This window comes from Cryptomeria japonica, chromosome 2 (assembly GCF_030272615.1).
Source record: "Cryptomeria japonica chromosome 2, Sugi_1.0, whole genome shotgun sequence".
NCBI lineage: Eukaryota > Viridiplantae > Streptophyta > Pinopsida > Cupressales > Cupressaceae > Cryptomeria > Cryptomeria japonica.
The window spans coordinates 2691913-2715828 of record NC_081406.1 but is presented as its reverse complement, the minus strand read 5'-3'; the positions used below and the strand labels follow the sequence as shown (position 1 = coordinate 2715828).

Here is a 23916-nt window from a genome sequence, read left to right as displayed (position 1 = left end):
CCATGAAGGTCTAGTGGATGAGGGTTGTAAATACTTCAATTGCATGAGTGATTCTCATCAGATTATGCCTACAATGGATCATTATGCATGCATTGTTGACCTTCTCAGTCGTGCTAGCTATCTTGAAGAAACCCTGAACTTTATAATCAAGATGCCAAAAAAACCTGACGTACTTGTTTGGATGTGTTTGCTTGGCGCTTTCAAATCACACAAGAAGATAGGGTTAGGAGAATTTGTGGCAATGCTCCTGTTTGAGCTGGATCCAAAAAATGATGCATCTCATGTTCTTTTGTCAAACACTTACGCAGAAGCAGGCAGATGGGCTAAGCTTCAAAATGTAAGAGAAATGATAAAAGACAGAGAGATTAAAAAGACACCTAGATGTACTTGGATTGAGGTTCATTAAATGGTACATGTTTTTTTTGTAGGAGACAGATCACACCCACAAACACAGGAAATGTATGCAAAGTTTGAGAAATTATCCTGTGAGCTAAAGGCAGTAGGATATTTTCCCAATTCAAGACGTGTTAAATGATATTGAGGAGGAGAAGAAAATATTTCTTGGCCACCATAGTGAGAAGTTGGCAATCGCGTTTGGGTTATTAAACATGTCCCCTGGAATGACAATTAGGATTGTCAAGAACCTTCAAGTTTGTGGTGACTTCCACACTGCAACAAAGTTTATTTTAAAGATTGTTGCAAGAGAAATTGTTGCGAGAGATGGGAACCGGTTCCATCATTTCAAACAGGGGCAATGTTCTTGTGGAGATTATTGGTAATTCTAATTAAAATAAACCCTAAACACAAGCCTGCACTGTATCAATGTCCATGGTATCAGACTCGCAGTGGTAAGAAGATTTGTTTTTGTTTTCTTTCAGTTTCCGAGATTAGGTGTTGTTTCTAGTTTTTTGGACAGCTAGTTCATGATGTTAACTTGATAACATTGAGCTGTTGAATAATACCATGGGGAATTCATGACATTGAATTGTTTCGTTGGTAAACCCTATGGCTCTTGAATGGAAAGATAGTGGAGGCAGAAGAACGAAAGCTATAAAAGAAGAGGAATTCTGGCAGGAAATGTGAGAGCAGGGCCAAAAACCAATCCACTGCATGCATAGGATGAGAGAAGCATCTATTGATTGTTCTTTACCCTGAAACTTATCCTTTTGAACGGTCATTTTTACTAGTTAATTCTTTCATCGTGTTCTTATTTGTACGTGTATTCTGGGTACCGGTTATATATACTACAGTTGAAAAACTTAGATTTGGCAATTACTCGACTGGCTTAAAAACTTCAAAAATTTGTGACAGCAAAAATCAAGAAAACACTCAATGACTGGCAAATTTATTGAATATTAAAAATTAAAAAATATACAATTTTTAAAAAATATTTAAAAAAACATATGTTGCAGGTTTCCTTGGAACCCCCTATATCTGAATGGGTTTGGTCCAAAGCGGAGATGGTTTTGTAGGACCCGCAAAAGGATTTGGGGTGTTTGGGGTGAACCTTACGGGAATCAAGGCGACTGCGATGTCCCATTTTTAATTAGTTTAATTTGGAAGGATATTGGAAGATAAGGTGAACCCAAGGGACTGTCATGTCCCATTTTAAAATATTATAATTTTATGGATAAATTATTCATTCCAACATTTTTTTTTTGGTTAAAGGAGATTGGAAAATAATTTATTTAATGTTTAGTATTAAATCTATGTTCTATTATATTGCAAAAGATTGACAGGAATCAATAAAATGTAAATATTAAATATTATATTATTATTTTATTATTATATTAATGAAACAAGTTCACGTTCTGCATTGTTCAAAAATATTTTCTTTTTTGTTTTCTGAGTTTTGAGTGTTTTGAGGTGGTTTCAAACATCTCTTAGCTAAAGAAAAGTCACTCATTTGATTAGAATTACAAAAATCCAGTTTTTGTTAAATTGTTGTTTTGAAGGCTCCAAAAGTAGTTTTGGAAAAACAATTGTGTAGAAGAATCCATAAGGTTTAGAACATTTGCTCAATTTTTAGTGCATTCACCTTTTGGTGACTAAGGAAGTATAGAGCACAACACTTATTCATCCTTGTAGATTCACATTTGCCCAAATATTAGCAAATTTTAATAATAAAAATCAAACAAAATAAACAACAAACAAGCACTTAGATTAGTAAAATAAGGTTAAACATGCATATAATTTAATGAAATGAAACTATATCAAACCTCACATTATGATGATTTTTCAAAATGTTCAAAATTTGGATGTGCATTCACTAACGATTTTGATAGCATAACAATGCTTAATTGCAAAAGGAGTGGGAGTGGTAAAAATAGTTAAGTCATTGACATGTACAACTTTGAATGAAAAGGATGGGGGGTTGAGATTGCAATATGAAGATCTATGGTGTAGATTAGATGAGACATCTCACCTCATGGGATGGTGTCATGTGGCACCATGAGGTGAGATATGAGGGAGATTGGTGCTTTGGAGTGTGGGATGAGATCTTGTCTTAAAGACACTTGGGAGAAAGTGATAGAAATAAAGAAATTAAAAGTTTCTTTAGAGTATTTGAGAGTGGACAAGGCCCATGTGCTTGATTTGATGGGAGGGTTGACTTCACTTAATCAAGGATTAATTATGTGAAGTTTATTAATGGAGGATTAGGTGGAAGATTAGAAGATAATTAAAAAAGTTGAAGGATGAGACATGTAAGGGATGAATTAAATAAATTAAAGTTATTTATTTAATTTTAAGAAAGGGGACATGAATAAGAGTAAATAATTAAAAATAGTTATTTACTTTAGGCTAGACCTTAGAAAAATAGGGAATATTAATTAAACAATAAGATATTATTTAATTAATATAAATGATGGGGAATTAACAAAATATAGATAAATTGATCAAACTAAGTGGTCAATTTTGGGTATCTACAGATACCTATTTGGAGTTTTAAATGATAAACTTTTCTTTGTTGAAAAATTATGGTAATATCTCTAATGATTGCATATAAAATGCACTCAATTTCTATTGTTAATATTGAAAAATAGTTTGAGGAGATTTCTTATACTTCAATGAGGAATATATTGCAAGTCATAAATGACGAAATAGAGTTTGGATAGTTTGATTATCTGGTATAGAGATGGTAGACTATAAGATGGATTAGACTTGCTAGGTAGAAATTATTTGTACATTCGTTCTTTCATTCTCTTTGTGATGTAGATGGTCTTGGATCCTAAACTATGTCTACTTTAGTGTTATAATGTACTCCATGATACCAAGTACTTTTATTCATGTCAGTGTTTGGAATAGGTTCTTTTCTATAAACCATTGTAGCCAAATTTTGTTTCTCATGAAGAGAATTGCAAATTGAGGATGAAGATTGTGATGGCCTATTCAAGATTGATGCTTATGTTTTTGATGGTTTGTTAAGTGCCTGTCCAAATAAAGAGCAACACAATGCCTCAGAATGCTAATTTGGCTACAATGTGACATTGAAACTTAAATTCTGTAATATTTTACTTCTACGATCTCCTTCTTATCAAGACAATTTACCCTGGCAGTGCCTCACTTCTAACTAATGAAATTTTGAATTGTTTGGATCTTTCATAATCTCTTTCAAATCGTCTTACTTCAATATTGGCACCCACAATCTTCTTTTTAGTTATGATCTTTAACTCCTATTAGCTTTGATACCAATTGTCTAAATTGGAGAGTATAAATTGGTTTTTGTATTTTCAAATAAGTGGATCTAAAGATCCTTAAATAGATGACATGTATAGAGAGATATGTCTCTTAGATGAGACATGATTTTACATAATAATATGTTAGATGTGATTAAATATAATTTATATATTTTTAACAGTGGAAGCATCAAATTTAATCTACCACAAAAATAATCATCCTTGTTTTATAATGAAAAATTATTATTATTTTTTGAAATAACGCTCCAAAATTTAGAAACTTTTCAACCAATTAGATTGACAATAATTTATTTTTTCAAATATTAACTTTTCAAAAACATTTCTCACTTTGAATTAATTTTGCTTCTAAACAACTTGCATTGGCGGCAGGTACTAATAAAAACAAAATTAACTAATAAAAATAAAAATTAAGCGATGCAACTTTGTCCATGTTTCTCGGATTACGTCGTAAGACGTGTTTTCTTTGTTTTATTTATTTATCTCATAATTAAATCGTATCTCGACACTGAAAATGACGTTGGGAGTTACAAATCTCGCCTCCCCAAGTTTGTCGTCCACAGGGTGGCCCCGCTAAACCAGTCTCAAGTGCAGGTTGCAGAATGGATATAATCAACATAAGCGGGAAATGGAAGGTAGAAAGGAGCCTTTCCTCTCACCCACAATCTCCATTTTCATTTTCCCTTTCCCCAACTCCAACGGCTCTGCTCTGTAATGCTCGTATCCACCAGGTGAAGCCAACAATTTCCTTTCGACTTCCCAACGCTTCGCCACAACTCTCACACAGAGTTATCTCTCCAGTTTCACACCGTTCCAGGTATTGTCTTTGTCATTGTCTATTGTTCTTCCTCAGGCGCAGGCCTTTTCCCCAAATCCTTCTTAGCAATTTCTTCTACAAATAGCAAATAGTGCATTTATTTCATTCAATTGTCTATCTTGAGAGAAATAGAAATCAGATGTTCAATTCTCCCGATTTTTCTAATGTATTCAGGAGTAGGAGAGTTTAACGTGATTCTGAATACTGTTGTTGCTTTACTGATCTTTAGTATTCTGCTTCATTTTCTTTTATTGATGATCCAGTGTCGTACATTTTTATAGGGCACAGTATTAAATAGGGTTCCCCAAAACCCCCTAGAAATATTCGTTTAATTGGTATTGCCGTGGCGGATTCGTCTGTTTTGAATTTGTAGTCTATTATTAATTTTGTTTTTTTATTAGATGAATGGGTAATTAAACCAGGGAGAATTTTTCAGGGTAAGCTTAAAGAAGACTGACTGTTACTGACTGTTAGAACACTCAAATAATGTATTATTACTGACTTATGAAAGAAATTCCAAGAAGAAAGAATTGAAAAACAACTAAATGAATGTATGTTCTGGTCCCGAAATCGCACCTAATATTTCCTTAAACCATAGAAGCACAGAACAGATATTATACATCCTTCTTCCATTGTTGAATTTAAAACTATAAAAAGAATATTTTTTTGGAGGTGAAGTTATATTTTGATTGCGTAGTAATTGAAGTCTATTTACAATAAGAGGAGGAACCATGTTTAATGATTACGACCATACAGTGTGATCTAAAATATTGATCAAAAACTTATACAGTAGTATAGATTGTGAAAATCTTATATCAAAAACTTATACAGTAATATAGATTGTGAAAATCTTATATCAAAAACTTATACAGTAATATAGATTGTGAAAATCTTATATCAAAAACTTATACAGTAATATAGATTGTGAAAATCTTATATCATTAAGTAAGATACTTGTCCTGAGTAATTAATAATTAGTAAATACAGTCATCATGTGGGACAGTTGAGGAGAGAGAATCAAATTAGTGGCAGCCTGTTCCTTGTAGCCACTCACGTATACAACTCTTTATTATACATTTGTGGAAACAATCACCACTCAAAAAACACATTATTAATCAAATCCGATTACATACTTGACATAGAATCAGAAAGAAAACTCAGGAATACACAACTATCACCTACAGGCACATAAGGCTTTTACAATGACAATAAATTCTCAAAAAAACATATGACTGAATATGCTTTATTTTAACACCTACGGCCAACCCCAAAGAAAACTTTCCATCAGAAAATTACCTCTCTACAGCCAAACATGGTTGACACTTTACAAAGAATATTGCCATGGATAGTAATGCCAACTCATAAAGAAAACGCCTTCGCAAATTCATTAAAGAAAACGCCAAAAATATAGTCCAAAGCCGCCAGCAATAACTGCCACCACTAATCGCTCCATTCTGCCACTTCAAATTACACGAAATTAGAAATTTGATGAAACTGACGACTCTAATGAGAGAAATTGTGCCAATCGTAGACGCCAGTTGTAAAATAGGGAGCTGCCTCGAACGGCGCTGGATGCTCCTGCATCACATGAACTAAATCAAAATTTGCGAACAGATTTCTGAATTAATCAGAATGCGATTGAAGATCTGATCGGTTTAATCGTGCTGATTATAGTTCAGTAGAACTGATCGGTCTAGTTCTCCGCTTGCCCAATTCCAGCAGGTTCAGCAGTATTATACAGAGCATTATTGGATTTCTCGTAAGACTTGTGAGAGTGATTGATTCTTTTCATTTACTAGCTCAATTTCATGTCATGTAATTTGTCATAAATTGGGGCCCTTAAAAGAGATTCACAATTTTATGTTAAAGGCTATATTAAGCAATAAACTATAAATCATTTGTGCTAATTACATCAGCCCTTAAACCAGGGCCTCTTCACAATTCTCTGTGTAAATTTTTAAGGATTAGAACATTTAGGCTAATTACGTGGGGGACATGATAATAATATTTTACTGAATTCAAACCATATATAAGCACCATAAGAAAGGTTAAGTGGAAGTCAAAGATGGTTATAGATATTATATATGGACTTAAATGAAAGGCTTAGATGGTTATTGATACCATAAAAGAGCTTCACAATTTTATTTTAAAATATTTTTTTAAATATAAATGTATTTGGTATAATTATCTTATAAAAGAATTTAAATTAGGTTTATATTTCAGTCAGTGGGTTGTTATTATTTCAACATTAATATTTCATTCATCCACACAGCTATCAAGTTCTTAGAATGCTCCAAGACGACATCATTCCTTAGATACTTAGTGCATTCTAGAAGCTGGATAGCCATTTCCCATCGTACTTTCAAAAATTAATAACAAAATCATTATAAAAAAATTAAAAAATTAAACAGCCAATTAGGATTTATGCTACATTGAAACTATAATGATGTAAAGGGAAACTGGTTTGCCGTGGTGCTCTCTGTCTATTTAGATACATCTGGGCTGCTTGTATTTTTCAACCCCGCATCCAATGGGAATTATTAACTAGCACTTTAAGAAGCGATTTTAAACGATTCTCTGTAACAATTTACCAGTTTATGGTATAGTAATATGTTAATCCAGAAATTATGTTGACTGCTACGATTGAAATTTCAAACATTTTCATATTGGCTATTAAATGACTGCCATTTCCTTAACGTTCTGTTTCTAGTATATGATTAAAGTATTAGTTGTAAAATGGCTGCCATCGTCTTTACACTCTGCTTTTGATATTTGATTACAGTCCACCAATTTTTGTTGCATTTTCAGAAGACAAGCATCCAGGATGTCTATGGAGACGACACCACCAAGGAGCGTTCCTGTACAGGTTGCCCACGAGCTTCTCCAAGCTGGGCAGCGTTATTTGGATGTAAGGTGAATGGTTATTTCCTTTCCGGTTTTGTACTTCAACTTTTAGCTTTGTTCATTATGGGTTCCCAAAGTATATGCATACAATTTGCATTGAAAAGCATCAATGGGGATAAAAATTAATAATTAAGTGGTTTCAATGGGGATAAAAATTAATAATTAAGTAGTTTCAATGGGGATAAAAATTAATAATTAAGTAGTTTAAGTGCTTGGAAATGTTGAGATTGCATCCTCTAACGTCTTCGTAAGGTGTAGGTTTGGTGTATGCCTTGGTTTTATTCTTTCTCAGTGAGGCATTATTTTTAGACCAACTTCTTTTCAGGTAAGGCAAAACCCTTTCACCTAGTGAGCACAAGGGAGAGGTGTCCAGCCAAGTAACTCCCGCATTTTCCTTGTTAAGTTCGACCGCTCCTGTGATGGAAGCCTGTGGAGCTTCCCCAGTGACCCTGGTTACTGGTAGTGCCCAATTGTGATGCCTGAATTTGTCTATTCATCTGAGTCAAGTTTTGAACCATCTAAGTCGGCGCATTTCAGATTGATAGTCCTTGCAAGATTTACTTACGTTCCACTTTAGTATGTCTTCTACTACTAATAAGCCCTTTGAGGGCAGGTGAGAATGCTATACATAAAATTTGTCATAGTCTTTCAAGGCATTCTCTGACATTTAGAGTAGTTTTTTAGCATTGCACTCTCAACCATCAATATTGTCACAAGTAAATATTCACCATCTTCAATCTCTTGTATGCAATGAAATATATCGCAACTGTGGTTTGTAATGGCTTCACTAGCTTCAGTCTTGTACGTTCATTATTCATTATTAAGTCGTGAACCTTTTCCACCCAATGTACTACTATCTGCCAACCATTTTATTTCTCTCTCTAATTTTGGTCGATGTAGGAACCGCAGTAAGATTAATTTTTTTTGGGAAACGACTTTAGTTTCGAGGCTTTGAGAGAAGTATTTTTGGTTTTCAGTCTACGCATTTAAGATAAACTTTTTCCCCAGGATTATTTCTTGGGGATAAACTAGGCTTAGACACGCAACCAAAGAATTTTGATTTTCACATCATGAATTGATTAATATTATAGTTGAATATGGTCAGTCAGGTCAAATACAATTTGACTCTTTTCTGAGAAAGAGAATTAACAGTTGTGTACGTTGGTGGTTGTGCTTCCAAATGACAATTTATATGCCTGTGAAACATGGTACATAAGTGCTCTATTTGCTTAAAACACACCCTTTTCTGCGTGGGAGAGTTTGAGGTCTAATGAGATATTAACACACTAACCCCATGTCCCCATGCTGCTGCTTAAATGTAAAATCTGCTTAAAATTAAGCAATTGGAGTGTTCCCATGGAAATTTTTAATTAAGAGGAAAGGATGAATTAGAATCTTTTCCTATTTTCGTGTAGCAGCCACTGGTTAAAACTTAAAAATAAGCTTTGAAAAAAAGGGGGGGCTGAAAATAAGCAGCAACTGCTTATTGAGAAAAATGACAAGTGGCTCCACAATGTTTTTTCCCTTTTTTTATGTTTCTAATTTTTTCTCTAAAATTTAGGTGAAAATTTATTATTATTAAATATTATATTAAAAATAGAATTTAAAATAACTGCTTGTTTTTATAAGCAGCAAAATTCAACTTTCATGAGGCCACCAGCTCCACAAATTGCTGCTAAAAAATTTGAGCAGGAGCTGCTTGCCAAAATAAGCTAAGCAGCAGCATGAGGACCTGCCCTAATAGTGAGCGGCAAAAATTAAGCAGGCAGTTTCGGCTCGGAACTTATAATTCTCTCTTAGGATATTCAAATAAATATGAAATTTGATACGAGGCTTCTTGACATCAGTTGTGACCCTTTTTGTGTTGGTCTCGACTCTTAACTTGTCATAGGATGTGGAAATGCGCATGATATTGAAGTTGAGAAATTGGAGACCTAAATTGTGCGGACATCCGTTTTGACAAGGGGAAGCCGGACTATCCATGTAAATTCTTGTGCTTGGACTATATATATTCAGTTGTGTAGACATCAAATTGTTGTCGGCAACTTCAAATTTGACAAAAGTATGTTGAGTTTCATTAACTTACTAATGAATGAGAACATACAAATTATTGACAAGGCCTGAGTGTTTTTTTCCCCGGGCCTTGAACAATGCAGAATTATAAATGAGTAAACAGCTCTCCAAAGATAGCCTGTGATGAAGAAAAAATCCCAAGTAATAACAGGAAACCATAATAAACAAGCCTTCAAACTGAACTGTCATTATAGCCAATATGCTATCCTATTGATCCTCGATTGTTGCTGCTGCCTCTTATTTTTGCTTCTATTAATCCCATACTGTCTGCTTCTTTTTTTTTTCATAGACATGCTGTGCGAAAGGTGAAGCCACAATACCGACATCAGCAAAGACAACCAAAATGAAGCAATCATGAACAATAAGAACTACTGTCCCCAGCTGAGGGAATAACTAAAGCATCCATCAGAAGCAGCGGTGAAATATACAACATTTAAATCAGAATAACATAACACCCGATTGTCTTCGAACAGCAGCCAACACCGCTCCAGTAACACCACAAAGCCTGCCTCTCAACCATTACTCAACACAACTACAATAACAACATGAAGACTGCTTCCCAACCTTTATGACATAATATTATCCTTTTGCAGCTGAAAGATTTGTATTTTAATTTGATGGAGTTGAAAGTCAATCTTTATATTCTTCTTAGATACACCCTGCAGGCTGCAGCTATGAAAAGAGAGAACTAATTCGGAAAGAACATCAGAGTAAACGTCTAATTTCCAAATGTGAAGCAAGATAGCATGTCACACAGTATCTGCCACCATGTTACTATACAAACCCACACCCAAAACAGCTTTATTCAAATTTAGGTGATACTAAAAAATCGTAGGCAAATTTTTGAAAATAGCATTCTAATTTTTTAACCAAACCGGCATTCCCAAGATATATGCTTCACATTTCCATTAAGCAAAAAAAAAAACGTTTGACTGGTTGAACCATCATAGATTTTGATCTCTCTCCCAGAGGCAACTTGCAACGTAGGATTTTCCAAGCCAGAATCTGAGCATCAGCTTTAAATCTCAATATTTTTGTGGCTTAATTTGATCGAAAACTTCTACCATGCTCTTGCCAATGATTCTTATCAGAGATACAGGCAACTATATTGTAAATGAAATCAGAAATACATATAGCTCAATGTACAACAATGAAAAAATGTAAACAGCGCATCAAAGACATTTACATAAAGACGCAGATTTAGCTTAGAAAAATCTACTGCACCAATAAAAAGCTACATTTTAACATCTTCAATGTTCATGGTTAAGAAACAAAGGGGAAGCTCCCTTGGAGCATAGAAGCTTACAAACCTCTAGACTCTAGAAGGCACTGCTCACAATCTAGAAGACCCTTAGAATCCCCACTGCACCACGTGGTTGTTTGATGTGAATGTTACATCCCTTTGGGCACATGCCTTGAAATGACCACAAAAGATATTTCCAGGTCTGTAATTATGCTCTTTATGTCTTTGAGGATCAAACAACCAGTATTAATCTTTTTTTTTTGCAGTGAATAGGCCCATAGAAAATTTAAACTAACAATGATTGAAATTTTAAAAGAAAATGATGCAAAGGAAAAAATGGTTAAGGAAGATTACATTTAACTGCCTCCAGTCGGCATAGATGAATATTATGTTTTCCTTAACTTCATAGAGGTAACCATAATGACAGCTCATGTATGTAGGAAGAATACAGTGTGAATGCTTATTGTCTTGGAAGTACAATTATCCAAATAGAATAAAATAGCATGGGTGACAGATACTGGGTTTTTGGCACTGGTGGAGTCTTGTTGTCTCGCCCCATTGTCATACAGCTCTTCTCCTGGCATGTTATAAGCCATCTTGAAGTGTAAGCACCCACATTCAATCTCTTCTTTTAAGGTTGATTTTCTTTAACATTTGTCCGAATGGATTACGACGAAGTAGTGGATTTAATTTATTTTTATTCTGAATACATGCCAGCAGGATACTTGGCACGCTTTGTCAATATAATCCCTGTAGGGGCGGAAATGAGCTCTTAGCTTCTAATAATATTTTTTATGTTAGAATGAGGATAATAATTTGACAGTTAATCATGTTGGTGGTATCCCTCGCCACTTAAATTTACACGTTGTATACCATAAAGCTCAATGTTGTGCATATATATATATGGGAATGGAAACTTTGTGTTGATCATAGGAGGGAAATGAGCAACTCCCATTCTCGAAAATGATACAGCTTTTTAATCGTTTTAGTAGTGAATGAATCAATGAATGAAGATTTTCAATGACATCCAAGAAATCAGGCAGTCTATGAAATCCATATTTGAGGACAACACAATGACCGCTAAAGAACCAACTGATAAAACGTAGAAGCAAATCAAGAGCGACCACTAATACTTGCTGATCGAGTTTCTTCTGCTGTGTATTTTGACCAAGTAACCTGCTATCCTTACAATTCGTTCCTCCTCAAACAAAGTATTTAGAGACAACTTTTAGAATATCTGTATATTTGCTCTGAATGTTCTCAAAAGCTGTGCAGTTCAAACATAACCTGTAAATTAATCCACGTTATGTTCGCAGGACAGCTGAGGAGTTCAATGCTGGTCACGTTGAAGATGCCATAAATGTTCCATACATGTTCAAAGAAGGAGAAGGTCAGTTTAAATTTACAAAACGTTGAGTACCTCAAATATTTTTCAAATTTCCATTCTAAAGTCTATGCAAGGTATGTGAGGCTTCTATAATAATTTGGCTTATTAGACCTCAGAGAAGTATCAGAACATATGTAATTTATGAGATAAGGTTGTTGGCACAAATGCAGGGATGGTAAAGAACCCTAATTTCATCCAGGAGGTATCGTCACTTTTCAGCAAGGATGCTGAAATACTTGTGGTATGCCAATGCCTGCAATATGTTGGGTGTAATGTTTCTTATCTATGGTTCTCATGTGTATGCTTCTATAACTTTAGTACGTATGCTGCTGATTTGTGTTCTGGTTTTGTCTTTCAGGGTTGCCAAAGTGGTCGAAGGTCACTTATGGCAGCAAAAGATCTTATTGCTTGTGTAAGTGCATTGTTATCTTCTAAGGCAGATTTGATACTTTCTTCTCTCTGTGTAAACTGATATTTATCTTCAAAACCCCTATTAATATTCTGGACAAAAGCTTGTTTTTTTTTAATTGGTTTTTGGTCCCATGTGTTAATTTCACTCTCTAACGAACATCATGTCTGTGTGTATTCTTTAAAGCTTGGATCATCACTAAGGTAGGATCTCAATGCAGACAACCTCAGTTGCTGCAAGTCCATTACTCTGCTCTCACTGATAATATATATAACAGAACAATAAAAAACACAGCATAGCAGCTAATGCAAATACTCCAAGTATTATCCGCCCTATACTCTTTTAACTCACAATGGACGAAGAAACAAATCCTGCATACAGAAAGGATAGCAGCAAGGAAAAAAATCCTTTTATTCCTGAACTTGATTGAATACAACAGCAAATTCATATCCAAAATGGCTATCTCAGCCCAGTCCCCAAAATTCTATTTCTGAGCTATTCCAGGCCAGCCATGTATCCCCCAATAAACATAACTGCTTTTCTAAAAAATGAAAAGCTCCTAAATAATCCACTATGGCACCTAAACACCCACTAACGGCAGTTACTACAAAATTTCATAAAATATCTGAGCACAAAAGAAACTGATGCACAGCAGGAGACGTAGCATTAAAGATCAGTTACATCATTCTCCCCATATTTTAAAATTTTTGAATCTTCAGGTTCAAAAGATTTAAGAAACAGACTGCCATGGTGTGCCCTTCCGTCATGTTAGGTCTCGATTTTTCACATAATTTCTTAATTGGCTTTCAACCTTTTATGTACCATAAATCCTTTTCCTCTGCTAATTTGTTCTCCTTCTGTTTTCCTAGCTTCTTGCAGGCTTAGACCCACCTTTACTTGCCCTCCTCCACCGAAAGCCATTTTTGCTCTGCTCACTTGTTCAACCTTTGTTGCACCTACAGACAAACAATGAAAAACATAAATCAGATTAAGGGAATCAAAATTTCACATAGGCGCTTCCTCCTTTTCTGCATTATACCATTTAGACATGCTTTTCAATTCTCCTTTGCAATTTGTATCTTTTCCATGGCTTGGTGCCCTATCATGGACTATCAAGAGTCCATTTTCCTCTTCATCTATTTTTTAATTTTTTGCTGCCATATGAACTTTAGGCGTGCTTACAATATCACGCCTTTGACAGTCATTCAACTTTCATATTTCTGTCAAAATGAATTTTTTCCCCTTTTCTTTCACAGCTGGGGGTGTTGATGTATATAGATTATACACATTAGACTTAGGTTCAATTGTTTTCCCCTATTTTAGGTATTTTACATTTATGCAAATAAGATATAATAAATGTGGATAATTCTTTGAATATCCACACTTCTAGCTCGACTTGAGTCAGCCCTAGTTATATATTTGCATGTAACTTATCTAGGTAGTTAAGTTTATTTAAGATTACTAATCATTTCATCATAGTGTTAGAAAACAATTGGTGAATAGCAATAATAGAAGCTTAAATCTACTGTAAACCTGATTTATAAGTGTTAATCAAATGAAGTTTAAATCAGCAATAACAATAAATATACTGAGATGAAAACCAAACACATAACACGGTGTTTAATGTGGAGAAACCCTTTCAGAAAAAACTCCACAAAGGAAGAGATGAATAGCTTAAGCCTTATATTGTCAGCAAAATGTGGTACAATACGTTTGCTCTAACTCCTTCCCAGTCTTCAATTCGACAACACAACCCTTGCAAGGAAAAACTTGAACAAGATGCAACTCCACTTCCAAGCACTTGTTAAATAGAAAAATGATACAACCATTAAGAATGGCATCCAAGCTTAAAAACCCAATGCCTCTTACCTTGGAATCATCAATTTGCAGCTCATTATTATCTCCTACAGATGCTCTTACACAACTATCATAAGACATCTTCCATGCATGGGTGCCTAGGGACCAAGATAGCAATATTTTGTCATAGATGCTGTCATAGAATCTTATGACAACTGTCATAACTGTCATAGATCCTCTGACAACTTATTACCAGTGTCCTCACACTTGAAATTGGTTGATTCTCAAGGTGGATGCCAAGATTTACAATCCTTTTATCCATTCACAATTACCATGATGCCTGTCTAGTGAAAGTAACTCAGTAACTTTCTGTTGGTAAATTAGAGGCTGGTAAATACATGTTTACTATACCAGTAAAAAACTAATTATCACTTCCATTCCTTATGGGTGACTTACAAGCAATATTATAAGTAATTAATACATGGATTTACAAGGTTGATGACATCTAAATCCTAACATTCTCCCACTTGACATCATAAATTGTAGATACACCCATAAGAAAACATAATCATAAATCAACTAAGTATAAGTAACTAGGCCCATGGCCTCCCTGCACCAAGTGAACTTTTTTGTGCTCACATGTTTGGTAAGTGCATTTGCAACATTCTCTTGAGTGTCAATCTTCTTTAGCTCAAGCTGTCCATGCAATCAACTATGAACAAAATGGTATTGAACATCCACATGCTTAGTACATGCATGATATATGTGGTTCTTAGCTAAATAAATTGCATTCTGATTATTACAAATTTACAAGTAATTTGAATAAATTTGCAATCAAAATCAATACTTGCACAATCTCTGTAACCAAATTGCCTCCTTAGAGACATGGGTAGCAGCCATATACTCTGCTTCGGTGGTGGATAAAGCAACTGTAGCCCACTTTTTACTCATCCAACTCACTGCTCCTCCAAACAAAGTAAACACATGCCCACTGGTGGACCTTCGACTATCCAAGTCACTTGCCCAATCTAAATCAACAAATCCCTATATGTCCAATGTCTTAACCACATTGTTAGTCTCAAAATACATGAAACAGAAATAAGTATCTCAAACTATAGCCCACCTTTTACTCATCCAACTCACCGCTCCTCTAAACAAGGTAAACACATACCCATTGGTGGACCTTCTACTATCTAAGTCACTTTCCCAATCTACATCAACAAATCCCTACATGTCTAATGTCTTAACTGCATTGTTAGTCTCAGAATACATGAAACAGAGATAAGTACCTCACAATATTTAAATACCATTTTCACATGAGTCCAATGCTCTCTACCAGGGTTAGACATAAACCTGCTCAAAAATCCCACTACTTGTGCAATATATGTTCTAGTAAAAACCATTGCATACATTAAACTTCCTACAGTAGTAGCACAAGGCTTATTAGACATATCCACTAGAAAAATAGCATATCATTCAAATACAAGACAACATTTAGAATATGACCATCAATTCATTTAATGCGTACACAATGATCTTCTTCACTTCTAACAAAACCCAATTTCTTGACAAATGAGTCAAATTTTTGATACCACATCTGGGGGGATTGTTTTAAACCATGGAGAGATTGTTTCAACCTACAAACCAATTGTTCCTTCCCTTCAACCTCAAATCCTTTAGGCTGTTGCATGTAAATTTCCTCTTCCCAGTCTCCATGCAAAAATGCAATTTTAAAATCCATTTGTTCAATCTCAATATCATTAGCAACAACAATGGATAAAAGAAATCTAATAGAGGACAATTTAGCAATAGGAGAGAATATCTCACCAAAATCAATTCCCAAAGTAGCCCTTAGCTACTAGTCTAGCTTTGTACTTATCCAACGAATTGTTTGCTCCAAATTTCCTTTTGTTAGATCCACTTACAACCAATTGATTTCCTTCCTCTAGGTAAATGAACAAGATCCCAAGGGTTACACGAGTCTAAAACCATCATCTCCTCTAACATGGTTTTTTGCCAAGACTCACTATCATCTAAAAGAATAGCTTCCCTATAGGATCTAGGTTAATTGTTAGTATTTCATAAATCAACCATACAATGAGAATTTGGTGGGCTATACTTGTTGATTGGATTTTGTTGTCTTGTGGATTTTTTAAGAATAGTAGTATGGGGCTCTTGCTATTCTTGATCTTTCTCAACCACTTTGTGATTTTCATCCTCATGTTCATTAATTTGATCAATAATTTCATTTGAACCTCATCTTCTTCTTTTGTATCCTCAAGTCCACCTCTTTGTACTTTCTAAGATGCAATTTCCTGTTTAATTTTAAAAAGCACTCTCTTTTCCTATCTTTTTCTTTTGGCTGTTTGGGATAAAAAATAAAACTAAGTTCCCTGAAAATCACATCTCTAGAAGTGATGATTTTCTTGGTTAGAGGATTTCATAACTTATAACCTTTTACATTATCACCATATCCAATGAAAATGCACTTTTTAGCTTTTGGATCCAATCTAGTTCATTTTTCTTTAGGCACATGAACACAAGCCTCATAGACAAATACCCTAAATGTAAAATAGAAGGTTTCTTACCTGTCCACACTTCATAAGGTGTCGTGTCAAGAGCCTTACAAGATCTATTTAACAAATAAAAAGCAATACTTACAGGTTTTGGCCAAAAGCATTTTTGTCAAGTCATGAACCACTTAGCATACATCTGTGGAGTATAAAATTAGTTTTTTGTCTAACAATTCTTGCATGCTTACAAAATTCATCAAATTTCTTAGAACTGTATTCCCCTCCATTATCAGTTCTTAAAACCATAACTTTGCAATCTATTTGCTTTTCATCTAAGGCTTTAAAATCTGTGAACTTGGTGAAAACTTTAGATTTATTTCTCATAATTTATAACCAGGTGTGTCTTGAAACATAATCAATGAAAGAGACAAATTATGTAGATTTTCCAATTGATTAAATATCCATTGGACCAAATACACCTGAGTGAATAATTTTCAATTTATTACTACATGAAGGAAAATATTTTTTGTTTTGCTTGACGCATATACAATGTTCACAATATTCAAAACTCTCATCAGAATAGGAGAAACCATCTATCAAATTTTTGTTCAAAATGTTTTTTAAACTAATCTCACTAATGTCGCCCAATCTATGGTGCCACAACATACATGTGTTTTCAGATTGAGTTACATTGGTAGAGTTAACAACAGTAGTGGCTTCAAGCCTAAATAAAGTCCCCTTCCTTGCCCCTCTTGCTACCACAAAATTTCCTCTAACCAATTTGCAACAATGCTTGTCAAATGTAACTACTATTTAAGGAACTAAGTCTGCAATCTCTTTTGAAATTTTCCTCATTCTACTGATGGATCACAAGAGTGTGCTTTTGAAAAATTAATTAAGAAGCATTCACATAGTTTTGACTAAAAGATATTTCATTCACTCATGTGGACTTTGGAAATATCATGTCTTTAATGCACTGCATATTGTAGTCTAGTCTGTATCACAACCTCATCAAACCAGTAAAATAGCTATTGGGCTGATTTCAATCTACAAATTGCATCTATGGATTTGAGGAAGATTATAACACTCTTAGATGCAACAATGAAGTTGATCAATGTGAGATTCCTTTGATCAGTCCACCCATACAACAATATGATGTGAGTTGTAATTTGCCATTGCTTTTGATGCTTTAGCAGCTACTGACCCACAATAGTGATGACATCAATCATGACCTCTTCTCAAGAAGGAGATCAAGCAGCATTGAACGAGATGCTTGAACAATACCAAAAGTAAGCTATTGTTTTATTTGCTTGTGCATGAAAATTCTTCTCCCATCTTGTGCTCTTTAGTGACATTGGGCTCTAGGTGTGATATGGGGTATAATAAAAAGCATTCAAATTTCCTCCGAGAGTATTAGGTTTTGTAAAAAAGTGGTAGTTGGTATACTAGTAGTAGAGTTGTGCCATGGAAGTTCCTCCTCATCCAAAGGTCTCTCACCAACGAAGGCATCACTACTGCCGTGTTAATAAATCCATGATGCTATTTGCCTTTTTCACCTTGCTTTCAGCAAAGGCCTCAAGGTGTGATATGGGGTATTATTCTTCTCTCATCTTGTGCTCTTTAGTGACATTGGGCTCTAGGTGTGATATGGGGTATAATAAAAAGCATTCAAATTTCCTCCGAGAGTATTAGGTTTTGTAAAAAAGTGGTAGTTGGTATACTAGTAGTAGAGTTGTGCCATGGAAGTTCCTCCTCATCCAAAGGTCTCTCACCAACGAAGGCATCACTACTGCCGTGTTAATAAATCCATGATGCTATTTGCCTTTTTCACCTTGCTTTCAGCAAAGGCCTCAAGAAAAAAACAATGCTTGGTGGATCACATCAGTAGGACAACTTCTGAAAGTGATAACATCATGTCCTGACAGCTTTGTAAGATGTCATCTGAACAATTGATCCCCCTATTACTTCCGTTCCCACTTAAGTTGCATTTTAGCTTATTGGTATTGGGTGTGCAATAGGCTCATGCAAATTCTTTCCTACAACATAAAAGCTGAAATTAAATAAACACATGCATACCTGTTAGGGTTAATTAGAAGAAAAAAGCTAAAGATAATTCTTATACTAAACTAAAAACTAGTTTAGAATCATTAGGGTTATGTTTAGGTTAGTGAGTGCAATGTTCGCTATTTTGTAAAAAAAATATTTATTACTAAACAGAAAAAAGAATAGAAAATAAATCCTTAACCCTTACATAAACTAAAAGAATTAGTTTATGGTTAGAATTAGTTTTAGCATAAAAATGACAATGTTTAGTTTGAAAAAAAAAAACAGAAGAAAACCCCAAACCTAACCCTAACACTTAGGGTTAGAGGTTATGTTTTGCTAGAAGTTTAGAATTTAGGGATTACATTCAATGCTATTAAATTGTTAAACAAAAACAAAGAAAACCCTACCTCTTTCGGGTTGTATCTAGAAAATAAGTGAAACGAGTGTTGAAATTGAATGTGTGTTGTCGTGCCCTAGTTTGTTGATTATAGATTCTTGGTTATGATGTTTACCTTTGCCTTGTAATGTTTAAATTTATTTTCCTACACATTGAACTTGAACAAATGAACAAAAGTGAAAAATCAGGTATTTATAATGAAAAATCTGAGGGTTTTGGAAAAAGTTAAAACCAATGAATTACATGCGAGTGTTTGAAAAATCCATGTCTAATTTGCGAGTTTTCTTGGGATTGACTTTGCATCGTATTGAATTTTCAAAAAAGCTGCAGTGCTGTTCCAACTTGACATGTTTTTGGGGTAGGTAAATGATAAAACACATTGAATAACCTATTTTTGTGAGACTTCCTACAATGATTAAGACATTTTTTATTTGCATGCAAATCAATGCAGATTAGTGAGGCATATTGGTCTTCCTTGTGTTCTGTACTTGATTGCATTCTGTTGCTAAAATTTGACTCCAGATCCTGATTGTTGCTTTTGTATACTTTATTGTTCTTTGCACATTGATATTTCAAATTTGTTCATTCATAGAATAGCATTTTAGACTCAATTGTCTCATTTCCAACTTTCCCCAAGAATTGGGTGTGTTCTCTTTACCTTTTTTCATTTTCCACCAATAAGTAAAAATAGACTACTTTCTGTTTCAAATACTCCAAAATATCTCAACCCTTCTCTTGCCTCAACCTTTATATGATTCTTCATTTCTTAGTTATTCTTGCCACAATCTCGAGCAATATAGTCTATAACCCATCTTGGTCATTTTTTTGAGATATGTATGTTTTTTTAGGACAAACTAGGGACTTACATTACCTGTTACCGGAAGAAAAGCATATGGTGCAGTGCTTGCAATGCTTGCCTCTAATGGTTTTGGCCATGAAAAGGTGACCTTTTCTTTTCTTGCAACACTTTACAATTGAATTGAAAATTTCACACCAATCCCCCCTTGAATGGTAAGTCTTGTGGATTTTCCATGGCTTGAGAGTGCCTTCCCTCTTAACTGGTTCATTCTTTCAAGAACACATTATCCATTGTCCAGGAACTGCGATCTACACTTTTTCAACTCTTTCATGACTTCCATGAAGGAATTTGTTTGGCGGTCCAAGCTGTAGCATCACATTTAACTTTCTGACTCAACATTTGACAAGTACGTGCAATCTCATTAACTCTATTTCCTTCCCAGACCCAAACAAATGTTTGATTGGCGCCAAAGGCAGATGTAGGCAGGGTCATGTTTGTATCTGAATCCATACTTTGTGGTGCTGCACTTGAGTCTACTGAAGGCCTCTTTACACTCGATTGCATTCTGTTGCTAAAATTTGACTTGAAATCCTAATTGTCACTTCCGTATACTTTGTTGTCCTGTGCACATTGGTATTTCAAATTTATCCATGCATTGAATAGCTTCTTAGATTCAGTTTGTCTTTTCCAACTTTCCCCAAGAATTGGTACTAGTCTAACCTCAATCTCTATAAGATTCTTCAATTCTTACCTATTCTTATCGAGACCTCAATGACTTCCTGTTTTGAATATTCCAGAGGACCCAAAATCTTCATATTGTAGTCTAGCCTCAACCTCTACAGGATTCTTCATTTCTTAGATCTTCTTGCCAATTCATCAACCCCATAACCCGTCTTGATCAAATTTTGAGACTAGAATGTTTTTTGAATCAAACAAGGGACTTATATGCACTTTTGGAAGAAAAATCATATGGTGGGATGCTTAAAATGCTTATGTTTGTGATTGTTTGGGTGTTTTGTATAGACAATTGCTGACCATGAAAAGATGACCTTCATGTCCTAGCATTCTCTAAACATCCAAATGATGGATCACAGAGTGATTCAAAATGTTAATGCTAAAAAAGTTACACAATCAATTCCAGAAGCAACTAAGATATTAGCATGGATTGTGAAAATCTGATAATGTTAAGATGATCTTCCTTTATCTTACAACACTTTACAACCGAATTAAAGATTTTGCTTCAACACCCCCTGAATGCTAGGTCTTTGGGGAGTTCCCATGGCTTGAGAGTTCCTTTTTCTGGTTCATTCTTTCAAGAATACATTTTCCGTTGTCCAAGAATTGAGCTAACACTTCTTTAATTCTTTCATGACTTGTATAGCTGGCCAAGCTGTTTTGCAACTGTTTCTTTCCTTCTTAAATTATTGCACCATCTTCCTCAGCTCTTCATTTTCCTCTTAAATTCGTTTAAAATCTTTCTTCAAATCTTTGCCTCTAGTTAAGCTGTTAAACTATTCAATTAATGAGTTACAAATTTTTGTTAAACATAACATATGGAAGCAAATGCACACAAAACTTAAGTTTGAAGGAGAAACTGCTTTACTACCACCCGATCCATTCTTAACTTGGGTAATGTTTAGTTTTCAATCAATCAAGACAAGTTTAAAAGGTGCAAATTTGCTGGCCCAGAGCAAATTGCCACTAAAACCAGCATACATAAACTTGAAATTTGATGTGTTCTATGGGCTGAAGTCTGCATCCTTTATGCTATTTATATGGCATGCATGTTAATTTCCCATACAAAAATTGGTTTTTATATAGTGAATTCACTTATATTTATTGGTGAAAAATAAGAATTATTCTTAAAATCTAGTTATCACGTATGCTGGAGATTACAAATGTTATAAGAGATAAACAAATTAACAAGGAATAAGCATACAACAATACACTAGCATAATGACATAAAATATATATCCGGAAGAGATCCACTAGGGTGAAAACTTCAGTAACCTGGGGTTGTCTCCTTATATCAACTAAAATCATCAACAGTACAAACCAATGTAGACTTTGGAGGCATCTAGAACATTGTTGGACAATAGCAATACCTTCACAATGCTTCCTCTTGCTTTCTTTGCTATGCACTGCAATACTCGGTGACTTTATACATCTCCTACATTCTTTTGGAATATTAGTCGCTACTCTAGATCTAATACATCATTGTAAGAGCCCATATTTTTGCATCCATTGGATCATCCAAATGATGCTGGATACTTTGACAATCTAGATGTGGAGCACCATAGATTCCCTTCAGAATTGTTAGCCTTCATGTTTGTCTCACTTAGGCACACTGTATACTTTGACACATTTCAAATTCCCGTGTTTTCTTTCCTGCATCACTCTTTTCCTCATTTTTGAGTCTTTGGCTTTTTGTATTTTCAAGGGCAAGTGTGATTATTTGACTTTTTTAATGCCTTTCCGTCCATACAAGCTATCTAATATTGAATGTTTGTTTCAGCTAATCTAGTTTAACTGTTGTTTTGGCTATTATCACTGATATTGATTGAAAGTCAGTGCTAGTTGATTATCATAAATGTTGATTTTTCTGCCATGAATGCTTGGTGTACTTTATTAATTTTTAGATTCCATTGTGGATGTGGGCAACCCATCTGTCTCTGTGATGGTTGACGTGTAAATTATCAGAAAATAAAATGGATACCATTTCCAGACTTTTAGTATTTACAAGTCAGATATTTACACGTGTATTTCTGTTGTGTGAACATGGCGAATATATGTTAACTTGGCATAGATTTTTTCAAAACTTGCACTGCTAAAGACTCTTGATTTTTTTATTTTCATTCTTGTTTCAGGAATTTACAGGTATCACTGATGTAGGGGGTGGCTACTCTGCCTGGGTTCAGAGCGGATTTCCTGTGAAAATGAGTACATAGTAGAAGACAATGTTACCTTTTCTTACCTTTTTCCCCTCGCTGCTTTTCACATTTGAAATAATAATGTATTGTAGTAATTTATAAATCTTGCTGGAAAGCTGCACCCTATTTATGGAAACTTAAATGTTGTGGAGTGTATCATGTAAATTGATTGCATTAAAGCAAAAACTAGAGATGCATTTCGTCATGTTCCTGTTGGTAATTTGCAATGTGAAAATGCATTTGGAGTTGTGGATTGCAATAACCAGATCACATAATTATGAAGTACCCTAATAATTGTGAGTCTTTTTTCAATAGAATCAATCCTTAGTAGAGTAGGTAGGCTATCTGATGTATAGTTTCTGTAGTCAAGGCTCAGACTGCCTAACTGATCCGGGAGGATCTAGAAGACTTGACCTACCCCTCTCTACTTTTTCTCTCCACCGCTAAGAGCAAGCGGATTCCTTGGACATGATAGGGGCCAAGTTGCTATTGAAAGTAATGAAGCCTATATTAAGGAGGTGGCAGTTCAAACCACCTACCTCCCGCTTATTGTTCATGCCTCACAACTGGTGCTTCCTGACAGCCTTAAAACAAATTTTGTTTGGAAACAAAGGCAGTCCGTGGAGGTAGGGCCCGAGCCCCTTCATTTACACAAGATCAAAACAATAATTAAACCATACAAACCCGAAATTAAGGAGAGCCCATGTTATAATATTTTAAGCAATTTTTAAAATATTTTAAGGGCTCGAATTAGGGTGTATGGAATATATGAATATTATATTATTGTTAACCCCATTATAGCAAATAAAATTGTATTTAAGGGGGAGTTTTTGGCTTGTAAAGGGAATCAATTGCTCTTGGGACGAAAATAGTCACATTGGTGATTAGAGAGGGATGATTTTGAGA

At 34.7% G+C, this 23916-nt stretch overlaps 1 protein-coding gene across 2 annotated transcripts; it reads left to right on the top strand.

Annotated features, from left to right (window-relative positions):
* Window positions 1-4206: 4206 nt before the first annotated feature.
* LOC131058625 (rhodanese-like domain-containing protein 15, chloroplastic) lies at window positions 4207-23215 on the top strand. 2 transcript variants are annotated; one of them, XM_057992359.2, is made up of 6 exons: window positions 4207-4512; window positions 7321-7425; window positions 12049-12122; window positions 12290-12360; window positions 12478-12531; window positions 22948-23215. In XM_057992359.2, exons 1-6 carry the CDS (start codon window positions 4298-4300, stop codon window positions 23026-23028), a joined length of 600 nt encoding a protein of 199 aa, XP_057848342.2. In that variant the 5' UTR covers window positions 4207-4297; the 3' UTR covers window positions 23029-23215. The 2 variants fall into 2 exon arrangements, with proteins under 2 accessions (XP_057848342.2, XP_057848343.2); XM_057992360.2 differs by having other exon boundaries at window positions 4378-4512; window positions 7295-7425.
* Window positions 23216-23916: the final 701 nt, after the last annotated feature.